The sequence below is a fragment of the Hyperolius riggenbachi genome, chromosome 4 (assembly GCF_040937935.1).
Source record: "Hyperolius riggenbachi isolate aHypRig1 chromosome 4, aHypRig1.pri, whole genome shotgun sequence".
Classification (NCBI taxonomy): domain Eukaryota; kingdom Metazoa; phylum Chordata; class Amphibia; order Anura; family Hyperoliidae; genus Hyperolius; species Hyperolius riggenbachi.
Genome location: NC_090649.1, coordinates 333597001 through 333619257, shown reverse-complemented (window position 1 = coordinate 333619257; position 22257 = coordinate 333597001). Strand labels below are relative to the sequence as shown.

The 22257-nt window shown below is 44.6% G+C and overlaps 2 protein-coding genes across 3 annotated transcripts in view; one reads left to right on the top strand and one right to left on the bottom strand.

The window, feature by feature from the left end:
* LOC137503992 (uncharacterized) overlaps window positions 1-21662 on the bottom strand; it is a 50878-nt gene extending 29216 nt beyond the window's left edge. The window contains exons 1-3 of one of the 2 annotated variants that reach the window (XM_068231836.1): window positions 21346-21662; window positions 21072-21230; window positions 17228-17376 (exon numbers count right to left, since the gene is read on the bottom strand). The gene's annotated coding sequence lies outside the window, so the exon portion shown is untranslated. The remainder of the gene's footprint in view (window positions 1-17227; window positions 17377-21071; window positions 21231-21345) is intronic. The other variant, XM_068231835.1, reaches the window with a different exon arrangement.
* NUP133 (nucleoporin 133) overlaps window positions 21195-22257 on the top strand; it is a 175379-nt gene continuing 174316 nt past the window's right edge. Inside the window, exon 1 of the mRNA XM_068231837.1 lies at window positions 21195-21774. Within this exon, the coding sequence (XP_068087938.1) occupies window positions 21608-21774 (167 nt within the window). The 5' untranslated portion in view covers window positions 21195-21607. The remainder of the gene's footprint in view (window positions 21775-22257) is intronic.

Below are 22257 nucleotides of genomic sequence, written 5' to 3'. Positions count from 1 at the left end.
AGGGCGTTCTGAGGGTGTGGGCGGGTGATTAAGTGCCCTAGGGGCAGATAGGGGTCTAATCTGATAGGTAGCAGTGACAGGGGGTGATTGATGGGCAATTAGTGTGTGTTTAAGGTAGAGAACAGATGTAAACACTGTACTTGGGAGGTGATCTGACGTCGGATCTGCGGGCGATCTATTGGTGTGGGTGGGTGATCAAATTGCCCGCAAGGGGCAGGTTAGGGGCTGATTGATGGGTGGCAGTGACAGTAGGTGATTGATGCGTGGCAGTGACAGGGGGTGATTGATGCGTGGCAGTGACAGGTGATCAGTGGGTTATTACAGGGAAGAACAGATGTAAATATTGCACTGGCGAATTGATAAGGGGGGGGGGGGTCTGAGGACAATCTGAGCGTGTAGGCGGGTAATTGGGTGCCCGCAAGGGGCAGATTAGGGTCTGATTTGATGGGTAACAGTGATAGGGGGTGATTGATGGGTAATTAGTGGGTGTTCAGGGTAGAGAACAGATGTAAACACTGCACTTGGGAGGTGATCTGACGTCGGATCTGCGGGCGATCTATTGGTGTGGGTGGGTGATCAGATTGCCCGCAAGGGGCAGGTTAGGGGGTGATTGATGGGTGGCAGTGACAGGGGGTGATTGATGGGTGGCAGTGACAGGGGGTGATTGATGGGTGATCAGGGGAATAGATGCATATAGCACACGGGGGGGGGGGGGGGGTCTGGGGAGAATCTGAGGGGTGGGGGGTGATCAGGAGGGGGCAGGGGGGATAAAAAAAAATAGCGTTGACAGATAGTGACAGGGAGTGATTGATGGGTGATTGGGTGCAAACAGGGGTCTGGGGGGTGGGCGGGGGGTCTGAGGGGTGCTGTGGGCAATCTGGGGCAGGGGGGGGGGGGGGGTGAAATCAGTGTGCTTGGGTGCGACATAGGGTGGCTGCAGCCTGCCCTGGTGGTCCCTCGGACATTGGGACCACCAGGGCAGGAGGCAGCCTGTATAATACACTTTGTAAACATTACAAAGTGTATTATACACTTTGTATGCGGCGATCCGGGTGCTAGTAACCCGCCGGCGCTTCCGAACGGCCGGCGGGTTACAGCGCGAGGTGGGCGGAGCCAGTCCCCGGCGGCCGATCGCGTCACGAATGACGCGATCACGCCGCCCATGCCCGTAAAAGGACCGCCTCCATTTGTCAATACAGCAGTCCTTGCGGGGTCCACTTCCCGGCCGCCAATTGTCTATACGGCGGTCGGGAAGTGGTTAATGTCTTGAACATTTTCATACATTTTTCTTGATTGTTCATTTTTGAAGTTACCCTTAAAGAAAACCAGAGCTGAAGAAGGGAAAAGCTTTTATACATACCTGGGGCTTCCTCCAGCCCCATAAGCCTGGATCGCTCCCACGCCGCCGTCCTCCGTTGCCTGTATCCCCCGGTACCGGGTCCCGTACTTCTCAGCCAGTCGGCGTAAGCACGCGGCCAATTTTCCGCATCACTGGGGCTCTCTCCTTATCCTTACGCGTGTGGCGCCTTACTACGCAGCCGCATGTGTACGGGTATGGAGGGAGCCCCTGTGCATGCGGAAAATTGGTCGTGTCCGCCAGAAGTGACGGGACCCGGTACCGGCGATAGAGGAAGCAGAGGATGGCGGCGTGGGAGCGATCCAGGCTTATCGGGCTGGAGGAAGCCCCAGGTATGTCTAAAAGCTTTTTACTATTTTTTACTGTCCTTCCTCTCTGTTTCCCTTTAAGAATAAGTAGTTTCATGAAAAAGTAGTTTGCATGCTGAGTCCTGGTTTACAGAAGTGTTGGTCCACTGGTGTGTCCATTTTACCCTCATTGATTTTAAAGCAGTGATGGTTCATTCTTGTGCGCAGTTTTTGTCCTGTTTCTCCTATGCAGATTCCTCGAGGGGCATTTCATGCAGAGTATCATCATTAGATGACTCGCAGGAAATTTGGTATGGTAGTTGATATTTCTGTGAGTTTGGCATTTGCGCAAGATATAAGGGCAGGTCTCATTATTATTGTTAGATCTGACAAGATTAGCTGCATGCTTGTTTCTAGTGTTAGGGCTGGAACCCACAAGGGCGATTTTGAGAGCATTTTTGGGAGCGTTACAGAACGCTAGCGTTTTGCCAAAACGCTCAGCTAATGTAAATGGATGGGGCAACTTCCACTGGAGCGTTTGCGATTCCTCAAAGCACAAACGCAGGACATGCACCATTTTGGGAGCGTTAGCGCTTCAAAGTATATAAACGCTGGCGTAATCGCTCATCAAAACCTGCATGGAGCGATTTTGCTAGTGTTTTAACGTTACCACACACTAACAAAATCAAAATGAATCGAAAGGACCAATCAGACTTTAAAACGCTAATCACTACACAATCGCTGGCAAATTGATACACTTTGTAAAATCACTTCCTAAAACGCTCATGAAACCGCTGACAAACTGCTCATACAAAATGCTAGCGCTTGCGATTAGCGATTGCGTTTTGCAGTGGGTTCCAGGCCTTATTCAGGCACTACTACAGGCAAGTGGCATTGTTTAATGAAAAGGATATGGAGGCTGCCATATTTCTGTACTTTTTCAGTTTCCTTTAAGATCGCATTGATCATCTGTATTAGGCCCTATACACTTAGAAGCTGAATCCAGGGTTGCTCTCACAAGTAATTACCCATGATTCAAATGAGGCTTAATTGGCGCACTTCCTCCTTCTGACTTGGAGGAAGTGCGCCACAGTGAGTCGTGCAACGTGACCAACAGGACGTGTGCAAGCTGTTTGGAACGCAGGGTGGAATTATGGGTAAATAACTCCTTGTATCTCTGCCGCACACCTGCGCCAAATAAGCCTCATTCGAATCACGATAATCACTCGTGAGAGCAACCCTGGCTGAATCCTCCTGGCTCTAGATTTTAATACAATCATACTGTTAATCTCACTTTTTCCATTCACCTCCAGGTTAACCCCTTATCGGCGTTAGGTAGTTGGGAAGGTGGCAGCCCCAGGATCGCCTAACGCCAAAAGGCGTCAAGTCCTGGGGCGGGGTTTTACAGGGGATTGTGCACACATCCCCGCGGCAATCGCAGCTAGGATACTGTTAGACTGCTGTACAGCGCTGCGTTCTACTGTAGGGCTGTACTGGGGGAAAGCTGATGCCTATGAGAGGTGATCACCCTGATTGGCTAGTGGGGAAGAGGGAATTTTTTTTTTTTTTTTTTTTTAGAAAAAACCCCCCAAACAAACGAGGCACCAGGGATCAGAGCCACCAAGAGAAAGCTCTGTTGGTGGGCAGAAACAGGGGGAGGGGATTCATTTGTGTGCTCAGTAGTATGGCTCTGCAGCGAGCTATTAAAGCTGCAGAGCACTAATTTGTAAAAAAAAAATAATAAAAAAATAGCCTGGTCACTAGGGGAATGTAAGGCTACATACACACTTGGAGATAAAAGTCTTTGGAAAATTAAAGATCACAGACCAATTTTACCCCCTTCCATGTAGTATGAGAGCCATACCTTCACAGTCTTTTCTATGGAGCTGAACTCCTCATTAGATAGAAATCTTTGCAAGATGCTGCACATTCAAAACATCTGTTCTTGCAAAAGATCCGTTCCTGCAAATGCATTCATAGTCTATGATATCTGCAGATCCTCATACACATCTTGTTTAACAGACATTCATCTGCACATCTGACAATCATCTGCAGATATGAAAATCCATCCTGGTGAATCTGATCTGCAGATGAATGTCTGTTAAACAAGGTGTGTATGAGGATCTGCAGATCTCATAGACTATGAATGCATTTAGCAAGAATGGATCTTTTTTAGGAACTGATCTTTTGCAGATACTGATCTGTTGAATGTGTACAGCATCTTTGTGTGCAGAATCTTGCAAAGATTTTTATCTGATGGGGAGTTCAGCTCCATAGAATAGACTGTGTAGAGTATGGCTCTCATACTACATGGAATGGGGCAAAATTGGACTGTGATCTTGCCTTTTCCAAAGACTTATCTCAAGTGTGTATGTAGCCTACGCCTATGGTCCTGAACTGGTTAAGATGGAAAATTAACTATAATATGGATAGGCACACATCCTCTCCAGGAACTCTATACAAATTACAGCTAAAACATCACGTATGGACACTAAATACCCATAACAATACCCACACATGGATTACTTTCACTGCCACAACTTTATAGTTGCAGTAGCAAACTGGCAAAAACAGTTTCTTCCCCCTATACAACTGGGCTGCAAACAGAGGTAAAAATGGGGCGTTGTCACCCCTTGTGAGAGAGATGTGACATCACGTCAGGTGCGGCGAGAATGGAGAACAAAGCTATTGTGGCTGTACACAGGCTGGATTATCAGCAGAGGCCTCAACCGACTTTAATCTGGCATGTGTACAGGCATTTTTCTTTGCTGCAAACTTAATTTCTACCTTGCCAGGTAAGGGCTCGTTTCCACTATCGCGAATCCGCATGCGTCCAACACATGCGGATTCGCACATGTAATGCAAGTAGATGGGCTTGTTTCCACTGTAGCGTTGTTGAGGTGCGGTTTTTTCAGCGGTGAAAAAACGCACAAAAGAGCCGCAGAATTCGCCTGCGAGTGGAATGCATGCGAATCGCATGCAATGTATTTAATAGGGAAATCGCATGCAATTTCCCCATGCGTTTTTTGCCGCGAATTCGCATAGGTACCAATGTAAAGTCACACAGGCAGTGACATGGTTAAAATCGCATATACCCTCACCTATGCGAATTTGCGGCAAAAAACGCATGGGGAATCGCATCCGCATGCGATTTCATCAGCGGTGGAATCCAGGCGATTCCGCACCGCAATAGTGAAAACGAGCCATTAAAGTTTTGGTGCCTGCCCTTCTCTAGTCAGATGTGTAGTGGAGCTAGGTTATTTTCAATATTGCTATGATGAATTTAATTGTGCTCAGTAGAATATTAGAGTTTTATGTCACATAACTTATGGTGTGTACACACTTGAAAGATAAATAAAAGATATCAGACCAATTTTACCCCATTCCATGTAGTATGAGGGCCATACTCTACACAGTCTATTCTATGGAGCTGAACTCCCCATCAGGTAAAAATCTTTGCAAGATGCTGCTTACAAAGACCGCTGTACACATTCAAAAGATCAGTATCTGCAAAAGATCTGTCCTTGCAAAATGCATTCATAGTCTATGATATCTGCAGATCCTCATACACACCTTGTTTAACAGACTTCATCTGCATATCTGACAATCATCTGCAGATCTGAAAATCCATCCTGGTGGATCTGATCTGCAGATGAATGTCTGTTATGCTGGATACACACGGTGCGTTCGCGCACTCGATTTCCCGCTCGATGCGTTTATTTCCAACATGTCCGATTTGGATTTCGATGGATCGTTAGGTCGATTCGCATGCAAAGTATGCCGAATCGACCTAACGATCCATCGAAATCAAAATCGGACATGTTGGAAATAAACGAATTGACGGGAATCGAGCGGGAAATCGAGTGCGCGAACGCACCGTGTGTATCCAGCATTAAACAAGGTGTGTATGAGATCTGCAGATATAGACTATGAATGCATTTTGCAAGCACGGATCTTTTGCAGGAACAGATCGTTTGCAGATACTGATCTTTTGAATGTGTACATCAGTCTTTGTAAGCAGCATCTTGCAAAGATTTTTACCTGATGGGGAGTTCAGCTCCATAGAATAGACTGTGTGGAGCAGGGGCCAGGAACCTTTTTGGCTGAGAAAGCCATAAATGCCACATATTTTAAAAAGTATTTCCTTGAGAGCCATCCCATATGTTTCAATCTGGGACAGTGCGCATGCACAGCAGAGGGCTCACATCCCTGTTGCCATGGTGATGTGTTTACAGTTGATCCGCCGGACAGCGGAAGTGTCAGACACGCCTTCAGCTTCTCTCGGGTTTCTGCAACATCAGCAATTTCCCAAAGAGCCAAACAGGAGAAATACTGACTAACACGTTGTACAATTAGCTAGCTGACTTAGGGATTGATTCACTTTGTAGGACGAGATCCCCGCACTTTGGCTCAAAAGGCTGCCTGTCAAGTGACAGGCAGCCTATTGGGCCAATCAAAATGCGGTGATCTTATCCTAAAAAGTCGCTGGACCTGACAGGATCAAGGGTAGGACAATTAGAGTGGCCGTTAGCATGGGGCAGCGTGAGTAAGTTAGTAGTGCATGCTACAGCAGTAGCATGCACTACTTTGAAAATTTTACTTGCGCTGCCACACTAAGCTGTGCTGCTTGAGCAGTGTAGCTTAGTGAATCAACCCCTTACTGATTTGTATGTGAGCCAGATGCAGCCATCAAAAGAGCCACATCTGGCTCCCCTGGTGTAGAGTATGGCTCTCATACTACATGGAAGGTGGTAAAATTGGTCTGATATCTTTCATTTATCTTTCAAGTGTGTATGTAGCATTACTTGACTGCCCAATTTCAATCTGCATACAATTTGCATAGAAGCTGGGATAATTAGCATCTTATTACATTCTCTAGTAGGTAAAGGGGCCCATACACTGGTCGATTTCAGCCTTCGGTCCATCAATTGATTCTATCAAATCGATTACCAATTGATTTCGATCGATTTGATCTATCGGACAGGATGGAAGATCTAAGACCCTGCTGCCACTGAATAGGGACTGTCTACAAAACGTTGTATGATTCCTTATCAGTGGCTAAGCAGATGCAGTCATTAAAACAATTGTGCAGAAAGTTTTTTTCTCTCTCGGGACAGGGAAAAGAAACTTCTCCCCACGGGGCCCCCTGCGTCTGCATCTCTTGCAGGGTCTATTGTTACGCCTCTGGGTGGGGCTTTGCCCACTGTGGCTAGAAGAAGCAGTTTGTAAAACACAGACTGGGAGGTATCTTCTCCGCTGGTCACATGACTAACTTTGGGAAGTTCTTGGAGACTCCTTTAAACCTCTGGCAGGGCCCTCCTCCGTAGTGTTTCCAGCTTGATTATGCAAGCTTACTGTCAAAGTCCCTCTTGTGGACTAGAACAGTCTATTTTGACATATGACACTGTACTGTTATTAAATAATTTGCATGATCTTGTTTTGTTGTAAATTTCCTGTATGTCCTACCTTGTATGTTAACCCATTTATTGTGCAGTGCTGCGTAATATGTTGGCGCTTTATAAATACAATAAATAATAATCTAGGTCGATAATCTATGGCCCATAGAGTTGCATTGGATCTAATGGTCCAATAATGCATTTAGATTGATTTTTAATAGATTTCATTCTGAAATTTATTGGAAAACTGTTCCTAGTGTGTGGCACACATCAGATAGATTCCTGTCAGATTAGACAGGACAGCCATCTGACAGAAATCTGATGGTCAAATCTGCTGTAAATCTATAAGTGTATGGCTACCTTAAGCCTCATCTACACGGGTAGATGAGGCTCGATTAGCCGCCGGATCGCCTCTTCCGCGTCCCCGCGCGTGCCTGCCGCGTCCCCGCTCGCCGCCGCATTCGATTCCCCGCTTGTCCTCGCTTATCTTCCGCTCAATTCCCTGCCATTGTCCCCTCGCAGGGAGTGAGCAGGGAATCGGCAGAAGCAAGATCCGTCCTGTCGGATCTTATCAATCGAGCCGCATCAGCGGCATCTACGCGTGTAGATGCGGCTTTAAACAGGAACTCCAGTGAAAATAATGTAATAAAAAAAATGTGCTTCATTTTTACAATAATTATGTATACATGATTTAGTCAGTGTTTGCCCATTGTAAAATCATTTAAATCCCTGATTTACATTCTGACATTACATGGTGACATTTTTACTGTTGGCAGGTGATGTAGCTGCTGCATGCTTTTTGGCAGCTGTAAACAGCTATTTCCTACAATCCTCAGTTTCTTGTGGGAGGGGTTTCACCACAATATCAGTCATATAGCAAAATCTATTCCTTTTCACAAACAGACCATCAGGGGGATGGTCTGTTTGTGAAAAGGAATAGATTTCTCTTGTAAAAGGGGGTCTCAGCTACTGATTGGGATAAAGTTTAATTCTTGGTCAGTTTCTTTTTAAAGGTGCGTACACACACACACACACACACACACACACACACACACACACACTACTAAATGCAAGACGGGTCCATCGGACCCTGCCGCTGGGCGGTCTTTAGCCAACAGTATGCGCGTGTGTACGCACTGTCGGCGGACTGATAAGGCTGTTTCTGAACAATCCGCTCAGCGGATTGTTCAGAAACAGCCTTATCAGTACGCCGACAGCGAGTACACAGGCGCGTACACAGGCGTATACTGTCGGCTAAAGACTACCCAGCGGGAGGGTCCAGCGGACCCATCGTTGCATTTAGTAGTGCGTGTGTACGCACTTTAAGTCTAGTAAAGTCTCTAGTTTATTCTCCTGGATTTTCCATTGTTAGTATAAGTGGATTACGACATAACACACAATTTTCATTCGTGATGAAGCTGTTCAAAGAAATTCCCTTTAACAAAAGTCAGCCAGGTCTCAAGAGATTTATGCAGACAATATGCAGCTGCCAACAGATCATTAACTTAAAAGAAGCAGTATAGAGGAAGTGGGCAGGAACTGACTGCTGCTCCCTCCCAGGTACTCCATGATTACCTCATGTGAAGGCAGGGTTTAGACAAAACATAGCCTGCTGTTCAGTCCAGCCAAGCAGCATCTGACATTGCCAGATAACACTGTATACTAAAGGCTCATACACACGTCCAACATAATGCATGACCAACCACACAGCAAGTTATTTACACAAGTACGTACACACATGCCAACCAACAACCAACTCACTTATCCACTTACCAACCAGCTAACGCGGATAGGCGGCGGCTGGTCGTTTGTGGTTTTACATGGAAACGGCCGATGTCAGTGCACGGAGGGTGTCTCCGTGAACAGCCTCACAAGCCTCCGATCGCGGCTCGCAGGCTAATTGTTAACACGCGGGGAAGAAATCCCCGCTGTTTACATCAATACGGCGCTGCTGCGCAGCAGCACCGTAAAGGAGATCTGCGATCCCCGGCCTCTGATTGGCCGGGGATCGCCGCCGTGTGATAGGCTGAAGCCTATCAGAGGCGGCGCAGGACGCATCGCTGTCCTGTGCCGCCCATGGAGCGAAGGGGAGGGAGGGTGGAATTGCGATGCGGAGGGGGGCTTTGAGGAGCCCCCCGCTCGGCCACACGGATCGGGGGCGATCAGACCCCCCCAGCAGGTCGCCCTGTCTTATTCCTGATCTGTGCTGTGGGCTGGAGAGCCCACGCAGCACAGATCCTGCAAAGCACCCCTGGTCCTTAAGTGGTTAAAGTGCAACTGTCGGTAGGGTTGCAATGGTATGAAATTCCACGGTATGACGGTATTACACAATTATTTTGACCCGGGCCTCCACTCCCCTTACATTAAATAATGTGCCTCAACCCCAGTGTGGGGTGCCCCACTCCCTCGGCATACATATGCTTAAGCCGCCGGGAGATTTGGGGCGCCGGGTAAAACTGTACAAAAGGCTCTCCCTGCTCCCGCAAAAAACCTGGTGGCATTAGAGATAGGTGTAGCCAGTAGTAGGTGGCCAGGGATAGGAGTAGTCAGTAGCAGGTGGCCGCAGCATAGGTAGCCAGGGATAGGAGTAGTCAGTAGCAGGTGGCCGCAGCATAGGTAGCCAGAGGTAAGTGTAGGCAGGATAGGTGGCTGCAGCATAGGTAGCCAGTGGTAGGTGTATCGGGCATAAAATCAAAAATCAATTCGTTATTTTTATCTGGTAAACAAGTAACAAGGATGCTAACCAGACAACCCAAAAGTGAAAAAAAAAATAAAATCACTGTTACTTGTTGATAAAATGATCATTCCCCAGTTTACCTGACTTATTTGGTACACACAAATTTTGGTACACGAAAAGGAAGTTGCAGGGCATGCTGGGTTGTCTTTTTTGCTTCTCTACTTTCCCTCAGACTTAACTAATGCAGCCTGAATCAGGCTGCAGCCTCTTTCCCTCCCGTTTTCCCCTCTTACATCTCTGTTCTTCTCTGATTGGCCAATATTTCTCATGCTGAGACAATACACTTTCTATAGTGAAGGGCGGGCAAATCAGGCAGAGGAGAGTAAGGGAGGAAATGGAATCAGGATTGGCTTTAAGGGCTCGTTTCCACTATCGCGAATCTGCATGCGTCCAACGCATGCAGATTCGCACATGTAATGCAAGTGGATGGGCCTGTTTCCACTGTAGCGTTGTTGAGGTGCGTTTTTTTCAGCGGTAAAAAAACGCACAAAAGAGCCAACGAATTCGCCTGCGAGTGGAATGCATGCGAATCGCCGCTAATGTATTTAATAGGAAATTCGCATGCGGCTATGGTATGCGAATTTTCATGCGAATTCGCATAGGTACCAATGTAATTCAAACAGGCAGTGACATGGTTAATTTCGCATATACCCTCACCTATGCGAATTCGCGGCAAAAAACGCGCAAAAATTCGCATCCGCATGCTAATTCATGGAATTTCAACAGCGGTGGAATCCAGGCGATTCTGCACCGCAATAGTGGAAACGAGCCCTAAAATAGCCAGTGTTAATATGGGAAATGTTAAGAATGATTTTCTCTTTTTTACTGTAAAAAAAAAAAATCACTAAAATCAAAATGTGGACAGCGCAATACTTACGTCATATAAGTAGAGCGCGCGCGCATGTGCGTTTTTCTGAGATAGTATGGCTAACAGATCCTCTAAATACTGTGTGCAAGCTAATTGACAAATTGCACAACATAACTGCATTCAAAAATTACAAAGATGTTGAAGAGTTGTACACACATTCCAAAGTGCATGATAGTTGGGCAGGTTGAGCACCCGGTTGGATCTGGCAAACAACCTGCTATCAATTGGTCATCTGGTTGTTTGCCAGCCGTACATACGCCCAACTATCTCTCATAGTTGCATAGTTATTTGGGTTGAAAAAAGACATACGTATATAGAGTTCAACTAGAGAACAAAGTACAACACCAGCCTGCTCCCTCACATATCCCTGTTGATCCAGAGGAAGGCGAAAAACCCTTCCCGACTCCAGATGGCAATCAGATAAAATCCCTGGATCAACATCATTGGGCATTACCTAGTAATTGTAGCCATGGATGTCTTTCAACGCAAGGAAAGCATCTAAGCTCCCTTTAAATGCAGGTATAGAATTTGCCATAACTACTTCCAGTGGCAATGCATTCCACATCTTAATCACTCTTACTGTAAAGAACCCTTTCCTAAATAAATGGCTAAAACGTTTTTCCTCCATGCGCAGATCATGTCCTCTAGTCCTTTGAGAAGGCCTAGGGACAAAAAAACTCATCCGCCAAGCTTTTATATTGCCCTCTGATGTATTTATAGATGTTAATTAGATCCCCTCTAAGGCGTCTTTTCCCTAGACTAAATAAACCCAGTTTATCTAACCTTTCTTGGTAATTGAGACCTTCTGTCCCACGTATCAATTTTGTTGCTCGTCTCTGCACCTGCTCTAAAACTGCAATATCTTTCCTTTAATGTGGTGCCCAGAACTGAATTCCATATTCCAGATGTGGCCTTACTAGAGAGTTAAAGAGACACTGAAGCGAAAAAAAAAATATGATATAGTGAATTTGTTGTGTACTATGAATAATTACTAGAAGATTAGCAGCAAAGAAAATATTCTCATACTTTTATTTTCAGGTATATAGTGTTTTTTCTAACATTGCATCATTCTATAATATGTGCAGATTACACAACACTCAGCATTCGAAATGAGTCTTTCAGAGCAGTCTGTGAAGTAATGACCTCTCCTCTAGCAGAGGAAAAGTAAATAGTCCAGGAACAGTTGAGATAATAAAAGTCAGATAACAGCCCTCTCCACCATTCATCTGCAGATCAAGCAATCTGAAAATCCATCCTGGTGGATCTGATCTGCAGATGAATGTCAGTTAAATCACGTGTGTATGATGATCTGCAGATCTCATAGACTATCATTGCAATTTGCAGGAATAGATTTTTGGCAGGAACAGATCTTTTGCAGATACTGATCTTTTGTGTCTGTACAGCATCTGTGTGTGCAGCATCTTGCAAAGATTTTTTTCTGATGTTGAGTTCAGCTCCATAGAAAAGACTGAGTAGAGTATGGCTCTTAGGGCTCGTTTCCACTGTAGCGGTGCGGAATCGCCTGGATTCCACCGCAGAAGAAATCGCATGCAGGTGCGTTTTTTTACGCGTTATTTTACGCGATTACGCATGCGATTTCGCATAGGTTAGGCTATGTGCGTTTTTAACCATGTCACTGCCTGTGTTAATTTACATTGGTTCCTATGCGGAATCGCATGCGTAATCGCGTAAAATAACGCGTAAAAAAACCGCATGCGATTTCCCTATTAAATACATTAGCGGCGATTCGCATGCATTCCACTAGCAGGCGAATTCGTTGGCTCTTTTGTGCGTTTTTTCACCGCTCATAAAAACGCACCACGCAAACGCTACAGTGGAAACAGGTCCATTCACTTGCATTACATGTGCGAATCTGCATGCGTTGGACGCATGCAGATTCGCGATAGTGGAAACGAGCCCTTATACTACATGAAGGGTGGTAAGATTGGTCTGTGATCTTTCATTTTAGTCTGATGTGTGTATGTACCCTTAGTCGGAGAGCTTAATGGCTTGTTTGCATAGAGATAACAACTGGAGTTTCTCAACTCTTCCTGTACTGGAAACAATTACACTGATGTATCTGATCTTAATGTTTTATTTCTTAGCTGTGCTACACATACAAATCATAATATTTTTTTTCGCTTCAGTGTCTCTTTAAACAGGGGCAATATTATGCTAGCATCTCGAGTTTTTATTTCCCTTTTAATGCATCCCAAAATTTTGTCAGCTTTAGCTGCAGCAGCTTGGCATTGAGTACGATTATTTAACTTGTTGTCGATGAGTACTTTCAACAGACCAAGTTTAGAAGATAGTTGGGAAAATTGTTGGGACGTGTGTATTGCTAGGTACAGACCATACAATTTTCTGGCAGATTTACCTGCCAGATCGATTATTTCCAATTTGTCTTATCTGAATTTAGGATATTTTTTATCAATTTTCATACAACTGAATGAAAATAGATTATAGATTAAGAAAAAAAAAAAAAAAAGAGAGATCGGGAAATTAAAAAAAAAAAAAAAAATCAATCGAAATTCAGATCGGACATTATGGAAATAATCGATCTGGCAGGTAAATTTGCCAGAAAATTGTATGGTGTGTAGCTATCGTATGAGCTTTAAGTCAGCCAGAAAATAAAGAGAAAAAAGTGAATAATGCAAGAATAGCTCACTAGCAATGCACAAAGCTTAGTGCATTTTGAGCAATATGCATTAACTGGTTCCCCTTTCAGAGTTCCAGTTCCCAATATGCTGCAGGGAAATTACCAGGACTGTTCGCCAGGGTTCTTTGATTGCTGGAGAGAGGCGAGGGTGAGTAACAGTGCTGGGGATCGGGGGCACATGTTGTAAGCTATACTGGGGAACACCTAAACCTGGCTTCCTATGCTTGCCACACCTGTACCTGGCTACCTATAGTGGCCACACCTGTACCTGGCTACCTATAGTGGCCACACCTGTACCTGGCTACCTATAGTGGCCACACCTGTTATTGGCCTTTTACACTGGGGGAACACCTAAACCTGGCAACCTACAGGTATACTGGCCACACCTGTACATGGCTTCCTATACTGGGAAGCACCTTAACTTTTCTACCAGGTTTAGGGGGGCAGCGGCAAGCTTTGCCGATTCCCAAGAGATTTCACACTGAAATCTATCAGGAATCGGCCTGTGGTGTATGGGCAGCCAATTGATCGAATCTAATTATAGAAAAATAATCGGATCGACCCCCGCCGTGTCCCTGCCGCCGCCCCGATCGATTCCCGCTCATCCCCGTGGGCGCTTGCTTATCTTTCGCTCGACTCCCCGCTATTGTCCGCATGCGGAGAATCGATCCGGCGGGTCATCGGACCTGTTGGATATTATCAATCGAGCCATCAGCGGCTCGATTTATAAGCCTGCCTCGACCCAGTGTATACCCAGCATAAGATTTAGCTGCCAGATAAATTGTTTTTCCCACACGATTCTGCACTCGATTCTCTTATCTTCATTCGTTTTTCTTATCTTTTTCCATTCACTGCTATGAGAAATTGAGCACGAAAACGATCGAGTAATATCGGACATGACCGATTTTATCAATCGGATCCACCTATTGCATGGAAAATCGTACCAGGTGTATTAGGCATAATGCATGAAGTGTATGCACCCTTAGGGTGCATACACATCCAAATTTGATTGGCCAATGACTGATGAATTTTACCAGCTCCATGTGGTATAATGACCAACAGATTACCTGTGACCAAAACTTTTGTTTCCTATATAATAGCTGGTACCCGAATTACGCAACCCACACCTGGTATGACAGGAGTAAGTTGAGCTGTTTTTTAGCTTCACCCTGCACTGAGATGGCCTACGCTGAGAATGAGTAGACCATGGAACCCCTATTCATTATTAGCGGTAAAGGGCAATTAACATTACATACATACTTCCGCATCCCACTTTACTACCAGCATATAGCACGTCAGGCACGTGTGTGATGTCACAGGTGCGCCCCCCATGCTATATGGAGCTGGCAGCCACGTGGGGCTTCAATGCAGACGTAGGGCATGGACACTTGGGGGCAGCAGACAGGTAAAGTATTTACATACACGAGCACATCGAGTGACCTCTAACATTTGGGGGGACAGCAGCGTCACGAATATGATTCCTAAAAGATTCCATGCTGAAATAGATCGGGAATTGGCCAGTGGTGTTTGGGCAGCCAACAGATTTCTCTCTGATCACATTTGATCAGAGAGAGATCTGTCTCTTGGTGGGCACCTTTAGGCTGCTTTTAATTATTATGGAAGGGTGTAGCAAATACTGTAGAAGGGCACTGTATCAGCCCCATGCAGGGCTCAACTACAGCAGTAATTGTTTTAAACTATTCAGTCTTGGAATCAGAGAAACTCTCAGGAATGAGGAAGGGGGGGGAGGAATGCTGCTGCACGATTCTGTCCTGACGGCTTGCCACCTTTGTGTCTCTCTTTGTGCACCGTCTCTCTCTGTGCCCCCTCTGTCCTCCAAACTGCGGCAGTGCTGAACATACCTTCCAGCACGAGTCCAGCAATGCCCGTCTATCTACTTCGTCTCCTGCAGGCTCTAATGCACAGCATACTTTCTGTATGTCATGTGACATACAGAAACCAGGAAGTATGCCATGCACAAGAGCGGGCAGACGGCGAGAGAGCGTTGGACTCGTGCGGAAGGTATTGTCCAACACTGCCGATGCTGCGGGCCACATGCGCCGGGACTTGGGGAAGTTTCAAGCCGCTTCTTCAAATTCCCCCCATGCGGAAAGGACGTCATTGTGTAAACCGCCGCTTAGATGGTTCCGAAACTGTGATCTTAGTGATTGCTATTTCGGTTTAAATTCAATTTATTGTTCAGGCCTAGCAGAGAGCAGCTATAAATCTCCCAGGCAGAATGGACGAACCTGACTCTTCAACACCGCTTTTAGCAACTTTTAGCTGGACGAGTCAGGCTCGTCATTACTGCTAGGAAGTTTAATATAGCTTTAAAATTTCTAAGCTTTGGCAGTGATGAAATCCCTTTGTGTTACATAATCAACAAGACAGTTATATACAAATTAGAGGAGTTGGAGGCATCGTAAACTGAGGAGTCAGAGTTGGATGATTTTTGTACTGATTCCACAGCCATGTTTTAAAGTAAATCCATTTCCCTCTCAATGTAGGTGTCCTTTAGTGAACCCGAGGCGATAGTAAATTGATGATACTTTTACCTATAATCCTACCACTATGGTTTTATGTTATGTTTAAAAAACTTAAAAAAATAGATTTAAAGTAATTCTGAAGCGATTTTAAAAACAAACAAAAAAAAAAGATACCCAAGCAGAGGGAAGGCCCGGGGTCCTATAGAGCCTTCCCATTCTCCTCACGGTCCCATCATACCCCCGCAGGCTTCTCCATTTACATTTCCTGCAGCAGGAGACTTCGGAAGTCTTGGGGAGCCCGAATCCTCCTGAAGACAGGCAGCTCTGTACTGTGCACACGCGAGTGCATGAAGGAGGGCATGTGCAGTGAGGAGCAACCCGTCTTCGAGAGCCCAAGTGCTTCCGAAGCCCAGCCAAAGTTGAAGAGAACAGTCTACGACCAATCGGTCATAGACTGCTAATGGGGGAGCCTGTGGGGGAACGCGGGGCCCGTGACGAGAATGGAAAGGCTCTATAGGACCCCAGTATTCTCCCCAAGCTCTTTTAGCTGGGTGCTCCACCCGGCTAGTTTTGGTGAGCACTCAGCTGTCATCTGTTAACCTCCTCCTATGCAGTAAGCATAGTTGTGCACAGAAGCACCGGCCATGCCTTCTCTCATTTCGCCCCACCTGGCTACTTTTTAATCCCACCAGGCTGGAAAAAAAATCTGGGGTGAACACTGGACCCAGAGCCTTCCCTCTCCTTAAGAATCTGGCTTTTGTTTTTAATTTCACTTCAGACTCCCTTTAATGATTTATTGTCACTGCTCAAGAGACAGTCTTTTAGGTGTTCCAGAGATAAAATTGACCTATTGACCTTTTTTTTTTTTTTACCCGCACTCAGAATCCGTTCTTGGCTAGGAAAGAGTTTTATGTCTTTTTTGTAATCAGTGAGGGTTGCATTAGTCTGACTAGGTACCAACTAAAGAGAAACTGCCACTTGCATACCTAAAACGTTTAACTCTTCCAGGCAGAAAAAAGGAACACAGCCTAGTTTTTCATATGCTTGGCACTGTACATACGTCAATCTCATCATATGTCACATCTTGTACACTTTAAGAAGTACTAGCCGCAGGGCAGGTAGCTATTGTACTCAAATAGCGTTGAAGCAGCTCAGTAGTACAATTGTGGTGCCACCATGACACCACTTCCTATGGACCTCAGTTCAGCATGCACTGCACATGCTTGCATCTCTATCCTTGTTGAGGCCCATTCCTCACCTGGTCGCAGTTTCAGCAACATATAGTGTAAGTAATATGCAAGGACTGATGTTTCCAATAAAGCGTTCCGATTTAGCACAGTAACGCAATGCATAATTTCATGCAATTTTGCATTTTAAATGAATGGAATCTCCACTGCATTGGAGAGTAATGCAAGTACTATGCCTTGCTATGCCCACCTGTGTCACCAGCAGTGCACAAATGATGAAGATGTCCGAATGGCAGCCCACCTGCCCTGCAGTTTGTAGGTCAGTCTGCTATGCGAGTACGTTATTGTTGCATGGAGCAGTTAAGTCCTCTTCTTCTCCCTTCCTCAGAGGCAGGGATACTGTAGGTTGGGAGTAAAAAACAAATAAACATTAATGCAACAGTGGTACATTATGCTGTGTGACACAGACATCTATTTCACACAAACTTGCTCTAATGTCATTTATAACGGAGTACACACTTATTCTTATGCAGCAGCACATTTTAATTCTTTAAAAATAAAAACATTACATATTTTGGTTTACGTTCACCAATTTGTGACAGTTTTTCTTAAGGGCTAGAGTAAACAAATGAGCTGAAGTTAAACACTAGTTTCAGTGCAGGTCAATTGCAGTTAAAAGTCATTTACCCATGTTCAGTGCGAGTTAAAGCCCAAGTCAGAAAGCCAACTGAACATTAAAAAAAAACAAAAAAAAACAACAACAAAAAAAAAAGTGTACATGAGCTCTAATGAGGTTGAACATCACTCCCGGGGGCGGAGCTTTCTATCCCATTCATTATACTGAATGGGATCACGGGCCAAATCGTCTCGAAATGCAGGCAACCATGCACTGCGGTTCAACTGTGAATCGCAGCTCATGAGTGGAAACATCAGAGTGCAACCTATGCACTCTCTAATGTCCCTGCAATTGAGTTTCCATATGAGTAGCTGAAAGTGCGCATATGGAAACGAGCCCTAAGGCTTCTTTCAGACAGACAGTGAATTCATCCACTGTAAGCTGCTCTCCTGCACCACCTGGACGCTTGTTCACGCTCAGTACCGGCACCCCCCCCCCCCCCCCCCATAAAATAAAATCTGAGCACGAGCGCGGCCTGATTTGCACAGGCGGGCGGCAGACGGGACACTCGGCAAGAGCGCAGTTCAGCCTCCCTTCTGAAAGAGGCCTAAGGCTAGGTCCTGTTGACGCAGGAAGGAAGGGGAAAGTCACAACGCACATTGCGTCAGATAGAGTCAATGAAAAATATGTTTCTCTGTTAACACCAGGGCTGTGGAGTCTGAGTCGAGGAGTCGGGGCAATTTTGGGCACCCAGAGTCGTAGTTTCATAAACTGAGGAGTCGGATGATTTTTCTACAAAATCCACAGCTCTGTTAAAGTGGATCAGAGATGAACTTTTACTCATTACATAATTGTGTTCCTTTCATATAGTTTATAGTGCATTCCTCAAGCCAAATACTTTTATGTTTTAATACTGTAATTCCCTATAAACTAAACAAGCCTCACCCACAGTTTTTCAGAGAGCCTTGGCATTTTCAGACAGTAGCAAGGGCTTATGGGAGCTCAGTTTGGGCAGGAGGAGGGGGAGGTGTTACTAGTCAGAGATTTCAGAGGCAGAGGGGATTAGGTTTTTTCACACAGTGCTGAAGGTGCAGATAAGGTTGCCTGTGTGTAATGTTTACAAACAACATGGCTGCTGTCATTGTACCACAGGCAGCACGGTGGCGTAGTGGTTAGCTCTCTCGCCTTGCAGAGCTGGGCCCCTGGTTCGAATCCCAGCCAGGGCACTATCTGCAAAGAGTTTGTATGTTCTCTCCGTGTCTGCGTGGGTTTCCTCCGGGCACTCCGGTTTCCTCCCACATTCCAAAAACATACGGATAAGTTAATTGGCTCCCCCCTAAAATAATTGGCCCTAGACTACAGTACTTATACTACATAATATAGACATATGGCAATGGTAGGGATTAGATTGTGAGCTCCTTTGAGGGACAGTTAGTGACAAGAGAGATATATATATATATATATATATATATATATATAGAGATATATATATATATATATATATATATATATATATATATATATATATATATATATATATATATATATATATATATATATATATATATATATATATATATATATATAGATATAGATATAGATATAGATATAGATATAGATATATATAGATATATATCTATATATAGATATAGATATATATAGATATATATCTATATCTATATATAGATATATATATATAGATATATATCTATATCTATATATAGATATAGATATATATAGATATATATCTATATCTATATATAGATATAGATATATATAGATATATATCTATATCTATATATAGATATATATATATATATATACACACTGTACAGCGCTGCGTAATATGTCAGCGCTATATAAATAGTAAATAATAATGATAATAAAAGAAATAATCATTTTCTGTTGAATCTGTTTGCAGCTAGATTTGCTGTGTAAACTATCTAAACTTTAAATAAGATATATAGACAAGTTACTTGCTATAGTTAGTTTTTCATCTCGGATCCGCTTTAAGAATTAGACTAAAGGTGCGTACACACATGCGACTATAGTCATTTGAAACAATCGTTCCAAACGACGATCGTTTAAAAAAAAAGCAACCAACGATCATTAAGTCTAACGACGGACGAGCTAGATCGTTAAAAACGAACGAACGATCTAGCTTGGCGGATTTTTACCAACGACGATTGTTTGCAAAAGTAGTACATCGTTGGAAACGGTCGTTCGTACTAGGCTTGACATGCGCATTTCGCTATTTCTCCATGAAACTTCTCATTTTTATGCACAAGCATAATAGTTGCTTTACGTGATGTAACGTTCGTTCTAACGATCAGATCGTTACACACAATTTAAAACTAACTTTACTAAGGTCGTTCTTTCATCAATTAAAAGTTTGTTTGTCGTTCTCAACGAACGATCGTTGTCGCATGTGTGTACGTAGCATAAGGAGACGGAGTCATTTTGGGTACCCGGAGTTTCATAAACTGAGGAGTCAGAAGATATTTGTACCGACTCTACAGCCCTGGTTAACACAAGTGGTTTGTAGCAAAACACTGGGATGCTGTACGCTGTTAAACTGCACCAGCCGCACTGTAAACATCGCATTGATGTGTGCAGTGGCATTGCAACGTTCAATGTCACAATGTGGCTGTTACATCGCACTCTGTGAGCATAGCCATAAACTAAGCTTGCGCCTATAATCACCACTACTTATTTTGTACTTGTCTGCTGCAATGGGAATTTACTTTGGAGTCAACACCAAAAATAAAATGTTTGGAATCAGAAGCAGACTTCATGTTCTAAACTTGTCCCAACTACCTGGAAGGGGGCACCCAAATGAATGGGTGTCTAATTTCTAATTATTAGAGACCTATGTCCCAGTAATGCCAAGAGAGCTTATAGTTTACACATTTTGGTAAAATAATTCATATAGTGTATAACAGATGCAGATCAAAACCAGCAAAAGGGACATTTGAGGAAAATCTGGAAGACAGTAGCTGCTTAGGGCGACCAAACAGAAACCTGCTCCACTTTTACAATATTATTTGTATAGCTTTACACCCCTGAACACTGCAGCTCATGATGACCTGTACAACTTGCAATTTCAAATCACAGTGCTTGCTGGCAACTGAAAGCAGCAGCACAATAAAAATCAATCAATCAATAAATATCGAATTTCAGAAATAAACAGAAAAATCCATGGCTAAGCACGGTGCTTTTCAAGTTTCCAATTCACGGCCATTTTTGTGATCTAATTACAGACTGGTTGTAAAAATTAACAGAAAAAAACCCCCAAAAATATATATACCGCACACATCCATCTATTTGAATGTAATCTAGAGATCCTACCAACAGCGTGCATAAACACAACTCACAAGCAGACCTCGCATACAAACTTCCTGCAGACTTCCTAATTGAATGCACTTTTTGCCGCTGATTGCCACCGTGCACCCTGGCGCTTCCCTCTCCTAGATATTACCTTATCTTCTCATCTTTTGCTCCATTTTGTTTCCCCCATACCTCGTACTGGCGCTCCCGTCCTCTGTTAGCCACTCAGCTGTGTAGTCCCACCCCCCGGCAGTCACGGGTTGCACAGCTCATGACTGAAGGGGCTGGTCTGAATGCATCGCTCCGTACGCTGCAAAAAACAAATAATAGATAGATAAAAATAAAAAAGAAAATAAATATTTTTTTTATTTTTCCGGCGACAAAGTCCCCCCAAAAGTACAATATTGCATAAACGCTATAACAACCTAGTTCTCTTTCGTCTGAAGCTTCTGTAGACACAGCTTGTGTGATCGATAACACAAAAACTAGCTGCTTGCGAGCGGCCCACACGCTGCTGCTTCACATGGATGGAGCTGGGTGACCTCCGCCTCCTCACACGTCATTACTAGTGGCCACTTGCCTGGATCATAGCTGTGCTACACGAGATTCGCAGGCTTCCTGCTCCCTGTCTGTGTGGCGGGAGCTGACACTTCAAACTGTGTCGCCGTATATTACAGGAGGACAAGCATGTTCCCGTCTCCCCGCAGCCAAGCCGCCGTCACTGCCAGGCGGCCGCTTACTGGTCGGGGCTCCGCTGTGAGGAAGAGCCTGGCTTCCGGAGTAGCGGCTGGCTCATCGCCTGCCTCTGCCACTTTCTCTCCCGTAGGGGGGAGGCTCCCCATAAGCGGAATCCGGTGAGTGCTGGAGGCCGGTATACAGCACGCCTATTATAATACCAGAAATAGCTTTCTATCTATTTATGTATGCCCATCATTTAGGAATTGCTGTTACTTATAGAAACTACTGTACTAATATGTAGTAATAGCACAGTAACTTGTTGCTCCAGCTTTACTGTGCTATAGCTGCAGGGCTGGTTCTCTGATGAAGCAAGGTGAAACACTATCAGGCGCAGAGATTACAGGGGTAGCATGTTTGTACTGTGTGTTTACACTAACAGCAAGCAGTAGGAGGAGAGCAAGGTGAAGAGGTCATCATTAGGGAAAAGCAGCTTGTTGTGCTGTGTGAGGAGTCTGACAGTGAGGAGGGGAAAGTGGGAGAGTAGCAGTGTTTCATTTGACTTGTACAGCAGAAGGGAGGAGGTGGCACTGCTGTCCTGAATGAGGAGGAATGGGGGATGGCCGACTGGCTGAGGGTGAGCAGTTAGTTTGTCACAGACT